The sequence below is a fragment of the Callospermophilus lateralis genome, chromosome 8, assembly GCF_048772815.1.
Source record: "Callospermophilus lateralis isolate mCalLat2 chromosome 8, mCalLat2.hap1, whole genome shotgun sequence".
Lineage (NCBI taxonomy): Eukaryota > Metazoa > Chordata > Mammalia > Rodentia > Sciuridae > Callospermophilus > Callospermophilus lateralis.
The window spans coordinates 92270358-92289329 of NC_135312.1; the positions used below are offsets into that span (position 1 = coordinate 92270358).

The window sequence follows — 18972 nt, forward strand, 5'->3', positions numbered from 1 at the left end:
GAGTAGAAATATAGCTGCTCTGATCACAAAAACAAGCAGCAGTAGTTATGTGAGATGTTGAAAATGTTAATTTGCTTCATTATAGTTAATGTGGTACTTTTTATGGGTATCGTATAACAACGTGCTATAGACCTTAAATATACACAGTAAAATTTATTGTTAGAAATTCATTATCTTGCAATTTCAAGTTAGATATATATTGTGGGTATTCACTAATAATAAATGTTTATGTTGTTTGAAATTTAGTCATAATATGGAACTTACTTAGAATTTGCCTATGACAAACTCTGTATTAGGTACTAAATCATGTAGTGTAATTGTTAAATTCCTCATATGAAGAATATCATTATGGCCAAATTACTACAAATTGAAAAGCGGAGATCTATATTGATAAATGATAGAAACACATACTTTATGGCTAATCCTATGAGGTATACAGTAAAAATGAGTTATAAGGGCAATCCTTGCTCACCAAATACAGTAACCATCCTGAATTAGTAAATTGCCTTTTATCTAAGTGGATAATAACAATAATACAAGGAATCATAAAGGCTGTGTTTATATGTACATAAAGTATGCCATATATATATATATATATATATATATATATATATATATATATATACACACACACACACAAATGGTTGTATTTTCCTTCCCCATTCACCCAAGTAGGAATATATATATCCTCATAATCTTAAATGAAAATTATACCACCAAAGGAATCATTTTGAGAAAAAGAAGATTTTAATAAACTGTATAGCTTGCTTCCCAGAATTCACACCCCTTTCATGCAACATACCAGCATAGAATATGAGTATATGCATCCTACCTCAAGAACTATATCTACCAAGCCTTTACACCTCATTCTAATGGTAGGACTTTGCCCAAAGAACACATAGGTGCTAGTTTTTTTTTCTGCGAGTGCATCTGCAGGTAGAAGGATGGGAAGGAAAACATATCTTAGATCTGTTATGCATTTTTTTTACTATTTCTGGATGAATTATAATGTGATTCTGGAATGTCCCTATTTGGTTTCCTCTCATTTTTGTTTCTTTTCTGTCCCACTTTCCCATCTCTTGAAGATGAGAGTGGATGGCCAATTACAGGTTAGCAAAATGTGAAAGAAGGACTAACATTGAAGTCTTCTCTGTCTTTTGCCCTCTACGGTCCCCTATCTTAAAACAAGATTAGCAGTGTTGGGAAGGTCTGTGTGTGGTGGGAGCATTCATTCTTCACCAGGGTTTTATTGAAATGTGGAAACCTTGAGGTTTTTCATGTGTTCCTCTTGAAACCCACTTCAAAAGTGCTGAGCCCGTGTTTTGGTGAACTACTCAGTGCTTCTTAGTAGCAATATTTTAATGACTTCTTTTAACTTTGATGCTTTAGTTTGATCTTTCTTTTCTTGCCATTTATTGCTTTGTCATCAGCTTCCCTGGGTGGTAACGATTATGGAAAGATTTGATACATGTTACCAAGTTCTTATGAAATAAAAGTTTTTATGCCTCATGAAATTTTCATATTGTCAAATAAGAGCCCCCCCCCCTTTTTTTCTAGATTTAGTTGTGGTCTAACAATTTAGTGCATGGCTTATTAGATAGAGCAATGGAATAAGGTATGCATTCTGTTCCTTGAACTTCACTGAATACAGAACCCCAGTGTTGTTATTCAAAACAGGGCACATGCAGTGTTCCTTCCCCATTCACCTAAGTAGGAATGGGCTGTTTACTGATTTTAAATCTAAAGAAGCATGGCTTTGAAGACAGAGTTCTACAGGTACCTGAATGGGTCAATTATTTGCATAATTTTCAGATGTTAATTCAGACACGAGGAAAAGAACTACCAGTCAGGCCTCCAGATTCATGAAATTAGTATTTGTTCCATTACAACAATTTTTCTTCCAGCTGTTCTTCACACCTGCAGGTGCAACAGAAAAGTATTTGTTTCTGTGCTGCTGTCTGGTCTGCTTTAAATTACAGTTAATAGCATAAGGCCCATATGTATGTCACAGTCTCTCTCCAGACCTCTGATACAAGTGTTAATAGCATGAGGTCATGTGAAGTTGCCAGCAACATACAAGAGCTCCTTGTTAGTAGACTTTTGTTCCTCTCTTTATTTCTCTAAGAAGGTTTCAGGAGGTGGTCTCAAGTGGTTCTCTAAGTACAACCAATTGTATTATTTGTATTGCACTGGGGATGGACATCTTTCAAGTACTTCAGAGAAAAGCACACTATTAGGGCTCCAGTTGGGTTTTGTAATCCCAATGACAGTCGGAGGCAGGTGGCAGGGACGGAGGATGTAGGAGGTGGAACATGAAATGTTAACTGTGAATTTCGTGACTGCAGATATCTGGAACTAATTTGGTTTAATTTTTTTCATGTATTTTGGTGATTTGTAGTTATACAAAAATATAAAAAATTAGTGAATAACTAATTAATATAAGGTTATTCAAAGAGTATTTTTTCATAAATAGATTATATTGCCAAGAAAAAAATATATATTTTGGTGTATTTGAATTTTTAAGAAAAAGTTATTCTTTTTTTAAACTTAGGGAAAGTAAGAAAAAGTTCTACTAATAACATGTAAAATTACTGAGAATATTAATCTGTCATTGTGTTAATGATGAGGTTTTTCTTCTAGAAGTTTTTTAGCAATCATTCAAATGGGAAAGAGATTATATAAATTCTAAAATATTATAAAAATAAAATATTATCCCTTATATTCATATGAGGGAACTGAGACCTAACTTAGGGACCTTAAAAGTAACTGGGTAAGTAATTAGAATCCATCTAGTAATCTGGACTCCTGGTCTTCCAGTTCAGTGCTCTTTTATAAAGAGACTAAACAGAAAAGGAGAAATAATCTGTGTTCAAAACTTGATAGACATTAAATGATTTATGTTGTTAGAGTGGGTACATATATACTAGAAAAGGCAGCAATTTTAGATTAAGGCCAAAACTGAGTTTTGCTAATTCCAGTGAATTTGGGCAAATAATGTAATCTCTGCTTTTGCTAATTTTCAAAATGCAAATGATAACCAGTTTTGAGAAATATTGTGAAGATTTGTGATCATGTTTGTAAAGGGCCAAACACAGCACTTTGTATATAGTAGATGCTCAGTAAATGTAGCTACTGCTAAAATATGTTTTTTCTGTTATTGATAAGCAAAAATAAAATGTAATAATAGTATTTACTTTATCAGTAGATACTCAATTGTGTAGAGCCAATGTAGAATGAATAATCACTTTTATCTTACCAGCTACCAAACAGTACTTTTGTTTAATCTCTTAAGACAAGCGCCACCTTCATTTCTGAATTTGCACCCCATTTCACTCAAACATGGAATCTGGCAAAGCTAAAACCTCTTTAATTATAAATTCCACATTCAAAATTAAATTAGAATAACTGGTCCAACTAGAATTCATGCATTTATAATTTATGGAAAAGAGCAGGAAATGGTGGAAGGGGACTGGATGTGGTGTCAGGAAAAGCGGAGTTGGAGTGTGGGTGAGATCTGCCAGGTATTGGTTGCATGATCTTGAGCAAGTTTCATTTGTCCACACCACTTCCTTTATCCATAACATGAGAGTCAGGCATCACTGCTTTTCAGACTTACCTCGAGGATTAAGTGACAGTTCACTATAAAGCCTTTCTCTGTACTTCAGGGCACTGTTCATAATAATATAGTCATGCCTCTTTACCCACAAGTGACTGGTTCTAGGACCCTCTGTGGATACCCAAATTCACAGATATTCAAATCCCTTATATAAAATGGCATCGTATTTGCATATGTCCTATGCATATCCTCCTTTGTACTTTAAATCATCTATATCATCGATAATATTTAATATAATGTAAGTGCTATGTAAAGAGTTCTTATACTGAATTTCTTCTAATGACAAGAAAAATAAGTTCATACATATGCGATATAGACACATTTTTCCTTTTTTCAAGTATTTTCCATACAAGTCTGATTAAATCCATGGATGCGGAACTCTAAATACAGAGGAATGACTATAATTCTTTTCTTTTCTTCCTGTTACTTCCCCACCCTAATGTTAATAAAAACAGGGGAAACTTAAATGTGAAATTACTCTTTGAAAATACAACTTAGAGCCTTGAAAGATTATTTTGAATATATGAGGATATACACCTGCTGTAAATGTGCAATATTCAAAAATAGTAAAGAACTTTTACATGGAAAGGTAGAACTTGGCAGACATTAGAAATACTTTGCCTATTCCATCCCCCAAATCAGAAGTATTGATATGATGATTTCAATATAATAAAATCATTGCCATGGTTTTTTATTTTGCTTGTTTTTAATACCATATATCAATGTATTCCTAGGCCAAATGACATATAGCATATAAATTATAGAATAAGGTAAAAGAGAATTCATTCCAGAAATATATGCAGGATTCAAGGTTCCACAAGAAAAAGAGGATGACTCCCTCTATATTGATGTTGACTGTAGTAGTTGAATGTCTTATTCCCAAAGTGTTTGTGATTCTTTGTTCCCTGGAACCATTGTCATGCACCAGGAATTTAATTCAAAGCAAAGCCCTTATTGTGCATAAGTAGGAGCTTAGTCCATTGGAAGCTGCTGAAAACATCAACATTGTCATCAGGCTGCAGTATGATACACATAGTAACCAACTCACAGAAAACTATATATCTTTTTCATACTCTATGTAGATCCAGACCACCTGAAGGATTGTGTGCACACTAAGCCACAGTTACACAGAGGCATTGCCAATCTGGCCTGCCTCTAGATCAGAGATGAACAGGGGGATGAAAAGTACAAAGAAATGATCTCACATTTCTTGTTGAAGTTCAGGGAAATTTAGAATAGTTTGCTTGAAAAAAAAATGTAAGGGAAATATCAAGATTTGTCTTTACCCTCTGAGCACTGGCACTGAGTGAGGTGATATGTGGGAAACAAAGGCTATAAAGCTTGATGTGTGGTACTTATCTTTAAAGACAGTGGGAGAAAGAACATGTGTATACAGGATACCTGTGACTAAAGCCAAGTGATAAATGCAGTATAGGGGTATAAATCAAGTGTTTCTGGAAGCAGAGTGAAATATGCAGATTTGATTTTGTAAGTCATCCATTCTGTGCCTTTTTTCAAAAGTCAAGGATAGGGTCAGCGGCATATCATTTTATGTAGGATGCAATCCAAACATTTGATTAAGTCAGAAAAGCAATCTAATCTGAACTATTTTGTACAACTATTGTGAGTTCTACAGAACAAAAGGTTTGCTTTTTTAACAGAAATTCAATTCAAATATTTGAGGAGACTATTAAATTATTTCTAACTAACTTAGCCATGCCACCTTTATTCTTGTCATCGGGTATTAAATAAGAGTGGAATGCTCTTGGCTGCAAGAGCAGCCTGATACAATTCTCAACAGACATTTGATTAACTGTTTTATATAAATATTTGCCCAATTATGATGCTGCTTCATATTTACTATTCACATATTGTGCAGAAACACATTACAGTGGGTACAGCTTAAGTCCATAAGTAGTTTAAGCACTCAGGACTGATAAAGCAATTTGGTTTGATGTTTTGGAACTTAAGTCAAATAATTGAGTTTTCATAATCAACTAAACCATGTATAGAAGCAGAAACGTGCTGTGAATCTAACATGCTTCTTTCTGTTTGTTTTCTGTTGTTTTTAGCTGCAGTATTGAAATATGAGAACAACGTTATGAATATCAGGCAATTCAACTGCTCTCCCCATCCATACTGGCTTCCAAATTTCATGGATGTTTTCACTTGGTCCCTGCCATTTGTTGGGGAAAAAGGTGTGTTGTACAATCTTGAGAGGTCCTTAACTAGATGGCATATAATGGGAGGAGAGGAGATTTGTTCTGTTTTAATAGGAAGTGTTCAGAAACAGAAATCCTTTGGTCTAACCAGTAAAATGACAAGCTGGGCCATGAGAGAAGAGATTCAAAAGTGTGTGTCACTGTGTATATATTAACAATATACAATGAATGGGTTAACAGGAAATGAGGAATATATTAGGAGAATTTATAAGAATTCATTAGGAGAATTCATTAGAATATTAGGAGAACTCATAAAGTCTTATTAGAATAATCTAATTTTAAAATAGCAGAAAGATAGCTTTAGCTGGTTTCAACATACTTTTGTTACATTTCTAATGTGAGTAATGGTCATGGTACTGGTAGCCCTTTATGGCCACCATATTTTGAAAAATAGCTCATAAAACAATTAAAAGAGTAATTCATTAAAAATATATTGAGCATTAGTGTGTTACAAGGTAGGAACAGGGAGACAAATTTATATTTGAAACCTTGTGTATTAACTTGACCGAATTTTTCAGAAATTGGCTTTTCCTCCTTTTTTTTTTCCCTCCCTTTTTCTCTCTCCTTTATTCTCCTCTCTGGCTCCTGTCCTTCCTATCTCCCTTTTTTCCTTTCTTCATTCCTTCCTTCTTTTCTTTTTTTGTTTTACTTTTATATATTCCTAACCTCAGCAAAAACCCATGAACATTTAGTCATGAGGCCTCTCAGTGACAGACAGATCATTCCTAATGCATCTTCTCATGTACCTCACAAGGACACAAGTGGGTTTGTAATAAAGATAAGAGTTTTCACGTGTTTCAGAAAAACAGGGTGTGCTGTGGGGAGCTTTAGAGAAGAGCTACACATCTTTCTGAAGCCCCATAATATTTGAGTTATATATATATATATATATATATATATATATATATATATATATATATTTTTTTTTTTTTTAATATCACAAACCAAATTGTGAGTGGTCAGTGAAAAATTCTTCCCTTTGGAAACCAAAATAAGTCACAAGTACATTTTCATAGTGTCCTGCCAGTGCTACATTGGATGCTTTCTTGCATTGCTCAAATTGCAGCACCTGGTAAAATTGTCTCTTGGATCCTCCGGAAATCAAAGCAGCTTGAATCCTGATAACTATTGGATGCTCTTGAACACACTTGAGTTGAATGGCTTCCATTAATTATTCAAATTTTGACCATGTATTATAAAACAACACACTAATATATTAATAAAGATAATTCATTTTTTATTATGAAACTGAACCTCTGCATTAATTTTGGCTCCACTGAGGTTTTACTTTATCTTCAAGAACATTTTTTTAAAATATCATATTACTTTTATTTATTTATTTATTTATTTTATATATGTGATGCTGAGGATCAAACCCAGGGCCTCACACTTGCAAGATGAGAGCTGTACTACTGAGCCAAAGCCCCAGCCCCTCATATTACTTTTAAAAGTACCTTTTAAAGAATTAGTCTGCAACTTTCTCTTCATATGTATGATAAAACTCAACTGTGCCCAACTGGTGGCATACACACATGTAATCCCAGTGACTAGAGAGACTGAGACAGGAAGATTACAAATTGGAGATCAGGCTGTACCATTTAGGGAGACACTGTCTCAAAAAGCAGGGTTGGGGCAGGGGGGATAGTCTGAGGATGTAGCTCAATGATAAAGCACCCTGGGCTCAATTCCCATAAAATAAATAAATAGAAAAGAAAGAAAGTAACTTAACCTAATTTCAAAAAATATTAAATGTAATACCATTTACATTAGTGTAAGAATAATACAGCACTAATTTCCTGAGTATGTGTATAATACTTTTATTTTAGTAAGTCTATTGTAATCTACTTAACAAATTTCTGATTAAACTATAACTAAGTTATTTTAAAGCCATTTTTGGAAAATTTCTAATATTCTTCTTGAAGATTTTTGTTTTCAAAATAACTTCAAATGTATTAATTCATCAATCTACAAATTTTATTAAGTACAAAGCCACATGCCTGTCATTGTGCTGGGTTCTCTGGAGGAGTAAAAAAAATTAAAAATGAAATCTGAATTTACTTAGTCCTTACTGAACAGAAGTTTATAATCTAATCTAGATCATGCAGAATCATTTTGCAAATAAATAAAAAATTAAAAAATAACTACTTGCATCTTCACAGATTTATTTGATATTCACATTCATATACTTGACTTACCCATTTTCTGTTGACCTTCAGCTGATAGATTTTAGCAGTACATTTTATAGGGATGAGATAATAATTTGATAAATATACAGTCTACATAAAATCACAAAGTCTGTGTCTTTTATGATGTGGATTTTATATAAACTGCTTTGCAGGTGATTCTGTACACTGAGAATCTCCAGTACTAAACTTGTTGAGAGTAGTAATTAAGGTTATAACAAAATCTGGATTTTATTTTCTTTTCTATCCAGTGACTGAAATGCTGGTAAATGTCCTCAACATCTGCTCAGATGATGAACTGGGGTCAGAAGAAGATGGATTTGATGGTAAGAGTCCTAGGTCTTTGTACTAATGCTATTTCCCAGGTATATTACTTGGCAATTCAATGCTCACCCTAAGCATATGTTTCTGAGATTTGGGTTATGTTTAAATCTCAACATACTATTGAGATTGAAAAACATAATTTTATTTTCTATTTTCTTAAAAAAAACATAAGAAACAAAAACCATGAGAGAATTGTTCCATTGCTTTGAAGATATTGTTTAAATAGTAAACTCCCTTAAAAACCATCTTTCAGCTGGCACATCTGTAATCCTAGCTTCTCAGGAGACAGGAGGCTCATGAGTTTGAGGTCAGCCTCTCACAATGTCATGAGACTCTGTCTGAAAGTAAAACATTAAAAAAAAAAAAGGACCTGGGATGGAGCTTATTGGTAAACCCTGGGTTTAATCCCCAGTATAAATAAATATATTAAATAAATATGTTAGAACCATGTCTCTGTAGCTCATATTGCTAATGAGTTTTTTTGACATCCTTAAAAAAGATATCATCCTTTATCTCTGGCAGATATTACCATCAACTGAGCGGTTTTTGAATGTGTCCGTTAGTGGGGTTGTTCCTGTCAGTTATTAATATTTTGACATTTAAGATAAAAGAAGGCATTTATCTGTTAGTACTTATGTCAGCCCCAATAGTTTTTTTATATCTGTAGTAATAAGTATGAATAAGCTATGAGAGGTTTTCTGTTGTTGTGATTTTTTTTTTTTAATTTGGTATTCAGTTATCCTGAAAGAGTGTACTTTTTCTACAAAAGACAAAGATCCGTGAGGTTAAAATGAAGGGAAAAAAATTTCTCTGGGTCTTACAAAAGTACACCTAAATGAATGGAAATAAACAACAATGTAGCTTTGGAATGTGCAAGAGTGAATTTCATTTTCACAAACATTTAGTAAGTTCCTCCTCTGCATAGGTCACTCCAGGTTCCAAGAAGCCTTCGAGACCTATTTGTTAAAGAGATTGCAGTTTGGTTAGGGATGTGTAAACAGATAATGTCTATAAACTAAGACAAATAAACTGAAGGTGGCAGAGGGAAACTAGATGTTATGGTGAATTTAAGTAGTTAACATGTCATTAACAACTGCACTTGGGTAAAATGAAAAGAGAATGAGGCCCTTTCTAAAATTTAGTATCTGAGTGGCCTGATTTAATATTTACTTGATCTTGATGCCAGTCAAAGCTTTAAATGCAAAATACCTAAGCTTCAGGCAAAAATAAAATATAACCCATGCAGTTATATAAATAAAGCCTAAATAAATATATAAATAAATAAAAGTCATGCAGTTATATACATAAATAAATATAAACTTCTCAATTTTTTCCCAACATCTTATACTTACTCTCCTTTCTGTAACTTCTCTTGTCTTCATTATGTGTTCCTGTATATTATTTTTGAAGCATATACCACATTTCAAGGGCATGGGGATGTGCAATATAGGGAAGGAAAGAGAAAATGGAGATAATAAATAAAGTTTTATTAAGATTACTAAGAATAGTCACGAGAACTTAAGCAAATCTGTTGATATGTTTTTGAAATTTGCAGAAAATCAATGGACATTTTGCATTTCATCTAGATTCTAGATGCTTCATGTTATAGCCAAGTTTGCTATAGTTATCTTTGTAAGATTTTTTATTTGTTCTTTTCAACTTTTTCTTGGATAGTGTTATCACTTAAAAGATAATATATTCACAATGGCAGAAACTTCTTTCCTAAGGGAAGAACACTAACATCAACACTTTCTAGTAGCTGCTTCTCACTATTCCTTTTACCCTTGTAAAGGTGGACAGGTGTGAAAGCCCTGCTCACCCATCATGAGGGTCACAATGGACGATTAATCCTATGACAAAAGTCAGGTCCACAAAAGAAAAGCATAATATATTTATTTAAGCAAAGTTTTGTGTTACATGGGAGACAACAGAAATAAAGACCCAGAAAGGCAAGGAAAAAATGCCTGTTTTTATGCTGGGGTCCAGTGAGGCATGGGCAGCATATAAAAGTGTGACTAGACAAAAGGATTTGATCACATGGTAATGACTGAGGGGAAAAGCCCAACAAAGTCGGCCTGTTCAGATTGCTCCTGAATTCCTTTAGATTCCTTTTTCCTGCATTCAGGGCAAGACCCCTGTGGAATGAGGGTCTTCAAAGTATAAAGGAGACAGTAACTTTGCTAGGTTTTATGGCTTGCTTTGGGGGAGGGCAATTCTGTTTTATATACTTCAGAGGAGAAGAAAGGGATGAGAGAGAGCAGGATGGGAGAAGGTCAGAAAGACCTTGATTCTGAGGCTTTGAACTGAGTGTCTCTCAGTTCTAAGTGTTTAGCATGCCAAGTTGTTACACTTCAGGATGTGGTATTCTGAACACTGAAATTCTCAAAATTATTTACCATTAATACAAGAATACTTCCCTGTTAACAAATTTCTGTTTTAGTCAAGTCCATTAGCCAATATTTATAAATATATGCCCTAATAATGTAAAATAAGAATACACATATATGTAGAATAAGAACACAAGACTATATAATAATATAATATATAAGAATATAATATATAATATTTATGTATACAGAATATATATGAGTGTGAAAAATAAGAATATAAGAATAATAATGTAGAATAGAACTATGTAGGCATACATATGTTTGTAATTATTTATGAACCCATTCACTCAGCAAATATGTACTGAGTGTCTATTATGTGTCAGGTACTGTGGCCAAAAGTGCCTGCATATTTTAATGGCACAGGTTATTCCTGCAGATAAACATTACCAAGACTAACTCTGTGTCTACTTCACTTCCAGTCATCTCTCCTTACACACCCCTTCAATCACTTACATGAAAGGATATATTTTGACTTCCTCTGCTTTCAAATAATTACCTCCAATCAATGTGCCATGCTCATCAGCAACTGGCTTGAAGCCTGTTAATTCCACTTATGGGAGTGCATTTTCTTTTTCAAGACCCTTGAAAGAATTGTTTCTTTCTGAGCACACTCCACTATCCTGAAGTCTGAGGTCAGTCCTGCAGAGAAATATGACTCTTCCCTATCCAAGTGCAGGGTGGTAAATGGTCCAGATGATCTTGCCAGCTGGCATACATGAGAACTGTGTTCTTTACTTTTTTCAGCTTTCTTCAGTGGTCCATTTCTGTCAACTTAAATATCAGTCAGTTCTTCCTTTTTCTGAACAGTTTCTTCTGCTTTAATACATGTCATCTTCCTTATCTGCATTTAGAATACAACTAATGTTTAAAATTTTGAAGCAATATTAATGCAGAATACTTAGAAGTGTTTAAGATATATTAAAAGTTCTACCTTTCTATATATAATTGTTATCAGTTTGGGGATGAGAAGAAGGAGACAGACTTTTTAGGGGAGGTAGATGGCATTTCCTTGGTATCCTGTCTCTTGGACATAACATATTTTGCTTCATAGGTAGTATGGAAATTCCACAACCCCCCCCCCCCCCGCTGTCTTTTATTCTCTTGTTCAAAATTTGTTGGTTTGTCTCCTATAAACAGGCTAAAGAGACACATTTACTTGATCTCTTGCTTTATGTCTTTAGTGTAGAAGTTATGGTGGGCAGGAGGAAAGAGATAGGCAGTTGAAAAGAGTTTCCCAGAAAAAGAACCTCAAGGAAGTAAAGAAGAAAAACTATGTTTAACAAGGACAGGCTCCATATGCATCTAAAAATAGGTTTTGATTAAGAAGAAGCTGGTTCTATGAGGAAAAAATCTTAGGCTCTATTTTAGCCCTTTGTGAGTAGTTTTCTCCTCTCTAAATAAGGTGATAGTAAAACCCAAGATGCCTCTCTATGAAATTTGGAAACTATTAGATGTAAAACATATAAAGAACATCCAGAATTTCCTAGCTTTAGTACAGTCTTGTCTGCCAGCACTTAAATAGATGGCAGTTGAAGATCATGTCCAGTTAAACTGTTAAGGATTTCCGGATCCAGAATCTGAAATGGGCTAAAGTCAAGGCTAGCAGATGCTGCCCTCCTGTTTCAAAGATTTGACCTCTAAATGACATTGATATTTTAGCTTGTCTTATAAATTTTCCCATTAAAGGGGGAACTAATAACTTTTTTTTTTAGTTAGAAATATATTCAGCTTAGTACATTGTACATTTTGATGTGAGCAATGAGGAAGGGACTTAGCACTTTATTCAACATGACATAAAAACCATCAATTACTTCTAGAGTGCTCCAAGAACACCTTGAGCCTCCCACAAATCTGACTCCCTTTGGAAATACAATTTGTTGAGCATATGTTTTGAAGTTGTCTTTTTTGTGGCATTATTTCCAACCTTGGGATAAAGTTCCAGTTCTTCCACCCTACCCTTCCTACGAGCAGTCTGCAGCCTGTCCCTGGGGGCTGGCCCTCTGCATCTGCCTGCCAGGCTCCTCCTATTGCCTGCATAGATACAACCAGGAGTCAGCAGACATCAAAGGACTTAATTAATGCTCTTCCTTAAATTCCTATTTATTTTAAGTGGGGCCACCTCCTGGTGAGTCATCTATCAGGCCCTTCTCAAAATTTGTCCCATATCTGATGTCAACTAAAAAGTCCAAGGTAATAATGACTTTACAGTCCATCATTTTTATTTGATGAGGTTGACTTCTTACTGTCTGTAGGGCTATAGCAAATAGGGATTCTCCTCATTCCCTTCAGCATCTGTCAACTTCCCTTTAGCATTTAATGGGGACGATATGTAAAGATGACAGAATTTAACACTTATGTGTTGGGCATCATTATAAGTTGTTTAAGTGTCTTAGATAATTTATTAGGTAACATATTAACTGTTATCTTCAAAGCAGCTTTTTTATATAGGTACTATTATTGTCCCTATTTTACATCTGAAGTGATTGAGACTCAGCAAATTTAAAGCCTGAGTTCATAGAGCTGGTAAAGTAACAGATGGAATTCAAACTAGCATCTGCCTGGTTCTCAGACTTTTGATCTTTCCAATGCCTGAGACTACAAAAAACCAACAGGATGGGAAAAAATAAATAAACTAGTAAACTAGTAATTAAACATAATATACTTTTTAGACTGTTTTGTTAAAAGTTTTGTAAAATATTATGTAAAATTTTTAAAGAAATGGATTTCACACTATTCCTGCACATGAAACTCTGTGCAAATGAAATAGGTTTATTCTACTTGTTCAACCTCAGCCTAGTCTACAAAGTGAAGTGTTTCATCATGTTAAAAATTTAGGTATGTCTGAGCAGACAGAAAGTCCCCTGGCTCACACAGTTTTCTGCTGTATTGAAACCACATCATGATTCTCTCATTAGTTTCTGCCTTACAAATGAAGGAATTTGATAGCCAATCTTGAGAAGAGTTGCTGTTTCAAATTGGCCTGTGGTTGGTTTTATATTTTTTATGTTGAAAATAAAAATACAAAACTTCTGTTATCTTGTAAAGTTTGGAAGAAGTTTAATGCCAATGAATGTCTTCTGCTGATCAAATTTATATGTATTGGGGTCTTTGTTTCCTGTTTCCACTTCTGATTTTGGATGATAAAATGACAGTCTGTTTTCAATTTAGGGTTGTTGTTCACCAGAACATTTTAGAGAAGAAAGAAATCCAAGTAGATGAATCTCATTTGGTAGTTAATCCTCATTAATGAAGAAGATTCATTTTAAACCAAGAAATAGAAAGAGATCCCAAAGTAGGGGGAAAGCAGACAGGATTGAAGCCATCTTCATCAAAAAAACTTTCTTTTCTTGTTTATTATTATAGTAAAGAAATCTGAATTAGTAGTAAGCCTTAGAATCCTAGAGATGATTTGGTGAGATAGGAATATGTATTTATCTGAGACTTTCTTTTAGGTTCCTTAAAGTCATAGACTCTGAGACCATATTTTTAAAACATAAATTATGTTTGAGACTTTGATATATGATAAGTCTCACTAACCAGGAAAAATTGTAGAGGTGAAACTGAAATCCTGCAGAATAAGAAAAGAAAGAAAAAAATAATAAAAGCAATATATTGCAAGCCAAATATAATTCAGGCTGCACTGGAAAGACAATATTGAATTAGAATTTATGTCTCTGCTTTCAACTAAAGAGCAAAACCACATGGTAGAGCTCTTATCCTTTGTCCACATTTTTGTCTTTTCCTCATGTTAACCACAGGGAAGTTATTGAATATGGGATGGGAGCCGATTTTTGTAAGCCTTTTGCAAAGCCATCTAAGTTGTATACAAGAAAATTATCTTGCTTTAGATTATTAGGTAATTCTTCATATCTAAATCACAGATTCCAGAGTGTCTCATCATTTGGTTCTGTCTAGCTTTAAAAAGTTGTATAGAACTTTTTTAAGTGCAGTGTTGAGAATTAGTGGGACTAACATGACATCTTATTGGTCCATGATAAGTGCCTCTGTAGGGATTTGGTCATATTATTTTCTACAAAAACTATATTTATTTGCCATGACAAATGTTTGACCTACTAAAAAGGCACTTAGCATCAATAACTCATGCAGAAATACATTGGGACCCTAAAAGTAAAGGAATTCTTGCCAAAGTCAAATGATTGTCTTTGGCAAATATCGACAACATCTAAATGTGATTGGTTAGTTTAAAAATCTAAGTGGAGTGAATGAATTAAAGGTGAAAATTTCATTCTGGAAAGTTCCCTCTGCTTTGTGCATCTGGAAGTACAAAGAGCTTTTAGTTTAGAGCTCTTCTTGTAGCTGTAATTACTGATTTCTTAGAGAAACTCATTTTAGCATCCTGTATCTCAGGTTCCTGGTCTGGGAAAAAAAAAAAAAAAAAAAAGCTATTATCCCAATGGTAATTGACAATTGGGGATCAATCCCAGAACTGTGTACCTGGTAGATAAGCACTTTACCACTGACCTACACCCCCAGCCAAGAATGTGATAAATTTTAGTGTAGAAATTAAAATAGAGATATAAACACAAAATAACAATTTAAAAAAAGATCCCCTAAGCAGCACAATGGTGATCTGGTCCTTATTCGGTTCATATTGATGTCTAACCTAAAGTTGTTCAAGAGACAAGTAGCATAATAAAATCAGTATTTGAGAAAATGCTGTCTAGAAAAATGCTTTGTTCAAATGATTTGTTCAATTTCCATTGAACAAAGGATGAATAGAAGTATAATTTAGGAACTCAATAAAATATATCCAAGTGGAGGTGCCTAGAACTGAACAAAGATGGAGGTGCAAAAGAAATTAAAAAGGAGCTTTTCAAAAGCGCTTTCTAATCACTTCACAGCATGAAATCCACAGGACTTAAACAAAAGTTAAGGGAACTGAGAGCTGATTTTGATGGTTCAAACCTAGGTGCCTAGGATAACATTTATGGAAAAACTCATCAGTTTCAGGAGAAAGATGAGTTCTTAGGGACATGAGTTTGGGTAGAACGGACCTACATGTAACTCTGGAAGTGCTCAGACTGCATTTGGAAATGGAGTCTTGGAAATGGGGACAAAATCTGTGTGGGTGACAGAGCCTTGGAATTAAGTCATAACTGAATCTATTAAAGGTGAATAGGCCTCCAAAATTGTGAATGTGGTAGGAAATATCCAAAAATTGAGGGGAAAAAAGATAAGCGACTGAAGGAGAAAGTAGGATTGATCAGAGAGAAGGCACAAGAATCAGGAAAATGCAAAAACTAAGGTGGAAGCTACTTAAAAATGTGTACCCAATACAGAAAAATGAATCTGATCTATAAGTCTGACCAGAAAAGGAAATATAAAGACAGTTACTGAGGTTATCAGACATCAGATTATTGAAAACAGGAAAATAGTAAAATTTATCTTATTATTATGAAAGCCCCAAAATAATGAAATAATTAGAAACAATAAAATGAATAAATAAAATTCAGAATGCCTCAATTTTAACATCATATTTTTTATTTTACATATTATATTTTTCTTTCCATTTATCTATTAAAAATATTCACAGAATATCTTTTTTTCTGTGTATTCAGTAGTGAATAAAAATACATGTATCCCTGCCTTCATCTGGTGAAGGGTCTAGTGGAACAAGAATTAGACCAATTTTAAACATGCTAGACATATAGAATATTTAGAAGATTTAGGGAGTGATTATGGTAAAATCAGAATAAAGTATTTGATACCTAAAAGAAGAAGATGGAGGACATCTTTCTAGTATTTGTCTACTTGATAAGTTCAAGAAAAAATATTTTTATGTATTTTTCCATTTTAAAATATATGAATATATGAGAAATTTAGATCATATAATTTTTCCAAAAAATTATACACAAGGATGTATATAAATTTTCTCACCTTTTTGTAAAAATTAAGTTTTCATTATATAACTGGGGAAGGGTTAAAAGAAAATATAAAAAGAAAGATTTAATATTTTGTAAAAGATAGCATTTTTTAAGTCTTTTGTTAATTATGTTCCCAGTTTATTGCTGATGTTTTTCAGTTGCCTGGTATTTCATTGCTTCATGTAGGAAGTAAATAATTTTTGTCAGTATAAATTTATTATTTGTACTTTGTATTCTTTAGGATAGATGACTACTTTTTTTAATTACACTTACACCTAAAAAAAATGCATGGGCTTTGAATGGCAGAGATGTATGATTCCCATCACATTTACAATTACTGATGTTTTCAGCCTTGACTATCAAACAATGTATCTGCCATCATATTTTAATCAGTTCCAAGTCTGGCCTGTCATTTTGTTTCAGTAATGCAGGTATCCAAAGCACTGTTTTCTCTACGTATTATACTGCCATGACTTTGCACAAATGTGTTTCTTAATTACCTGGCATAATTTTCACATTGCATGGAAGCTCAGACTTTGCAGAATAAGCTAAATATTAGAAAACAGCCATACTCCTATTGCAGTTAGTTGATTTTATTATGTTCATGGGTAAGAATATTATTCCCACATTTTAAAAATGCTTTGAAAATTCTCCATATTTTATGCTGTATTTCTATACATGGTATGATATACATATACAATGTAATGTATGATAATTTTATACTTTTAAAATCAATTGACTTTCTTAGCATTAGAACCTTTCTTCAACTAATGATGGCATTAGCCAACACAGTAAATATGAGCTATTGAATATCTAAGCATAAATTTATTTGTAATATTTATTTGAGGTAACAGAACAGATTGTATAATAAGCAAAATAAGCATGTGTTTTATAAGCCTTAATGCATTTTTTATTTGAAAGACATCAAAACATAGAGGTCTTATTCTCAGGGAAGGTAATGGCTTTGTTTGTATGTATTTCTCTATGGTTTAGGACAACTTCACTTCTCATAAGCAGAGGTGAGATAATTGAGCATGTAGAATTCTTCCCAGGAGAAATTTTAGTGGGTAATGTCAGTTTCTGAAAACTGGTACCGTTCCCCAAAAAGATCTATACTTCCCATTTTTCTGGCAGCACGTTCATGATTCTCATCATAGTAAACATACTAAAAGTCCAGGTTTTAACCTGAAAGTTGTACTTTTATGAAAAATATCAATTTTTTTTTGTCCAATCAATACCGATTGGACAACCGCAAAAGAGTTGTGATTCTAGGCTTATAAAACATTCTCTTCAGAGTAATTGCTTGATTTGATGGCATGTTTAAAGGCTACACTGAAAAGTTTAACAAATGCTCAGGAAACTTCAATTTTAAAAGTATTTTTCTATGAGATATTCTATTTCCACTCTTCAAAAAAAAAGCTATCTTATTTTTGTATCTTTATTCTTAGCTCATGAGAAGTTATAAAACTGTTTTCCCATTTTTTTCTCAGAACTCTATAGAAATAGAAATCTTGATTCTTTTTCACCAGTGCATCTTTTTGGGGTAGTGAATTTGGTTCTGAAGGCACAGCCAGCAGCATCCTGGCTGCTGACATTCTCCCCTAGTGATTTGCCATTGTCTGGACTCCATGCTTGGCACAAAACACAAATCAGGCTTGATATTCACCGAGATCACATACTCAGTCATTTAATTTGCAGAGAGAAACATAATTATTAGAAGAACTGAAATATTCATATCTTCACAAGCATTTTTTTTCTTCTTAATAATAGCAAACCTTTTGAATACTTACCATATACTAAAGCCTAATGCTTAAGTGCCTTAGAAAGTAGCACAGTACCTGGCACAGGTGTCTGCTGGAGGATGAGAATAAGAACACACCACTTATTTAATTCTTCCAGCCACCCATGAAATAGACCATTTGGTCTGCTGCCTCACTGAATTCTAACTCTGGTCACATTTTTCTAGCTGATGACCCTGGGGGAATAACTTGCCATTTCTGTCCCTTACAATTACCCTTTGTAAAATGAAGAGTCAGTACCATCTTCATAGATTCTGTTCTGAGGATTATATGATATAATTCAAATAAAATATGTAAAACATTCTTCACTTTACAGATAAGGGAGTGAGCCTTAATGAAGCTTAGTAATTAATTTGCCACAAATAGCTCAGCTAGTAATGAGAGAGATGGGGTTCAAACCTAGGTTTTTTTTAACTGCAGGGCAGATTTTCTTCAATATTGTCTTCTGGATCTCACATGCCAGTGTACTTAGGTATGTTAAAAGAAGTGGATGAAGGCTGGGCACGGTGGCGCACACCTATAATCCCAGTGGCTTGGGAGGCTCAGACAGGAG

General features: G+C 33.7%; 1 protein-coding gene across 2 annotated transcripts in view; it reads left to right on the top strand.

Moving 5' to 3' along the window:
• The window catches only part of Ppp3ca (protein phosphatase 3 catalytic subunit alpha), a 308796-nt gene that overhangs the window by 264076 nt on the left and 25748 nt on the right, over nt 1-18972 (top strand). For both annotated transcript variants that reach the window (XM_076865379.2, XM_076865380.2), the window contains exons 9-10: nt 5689-5814; nt 8273-8347. In XM_076865379.2, the coding sequence (XP_076721494.1) occupies nt 5689-5814; nt 8273-8347 (201 nt within the window). The remainder of the gene's footprint in view (nt 1-5688; nt 5815-8272; nt 8348-18972) is intronic.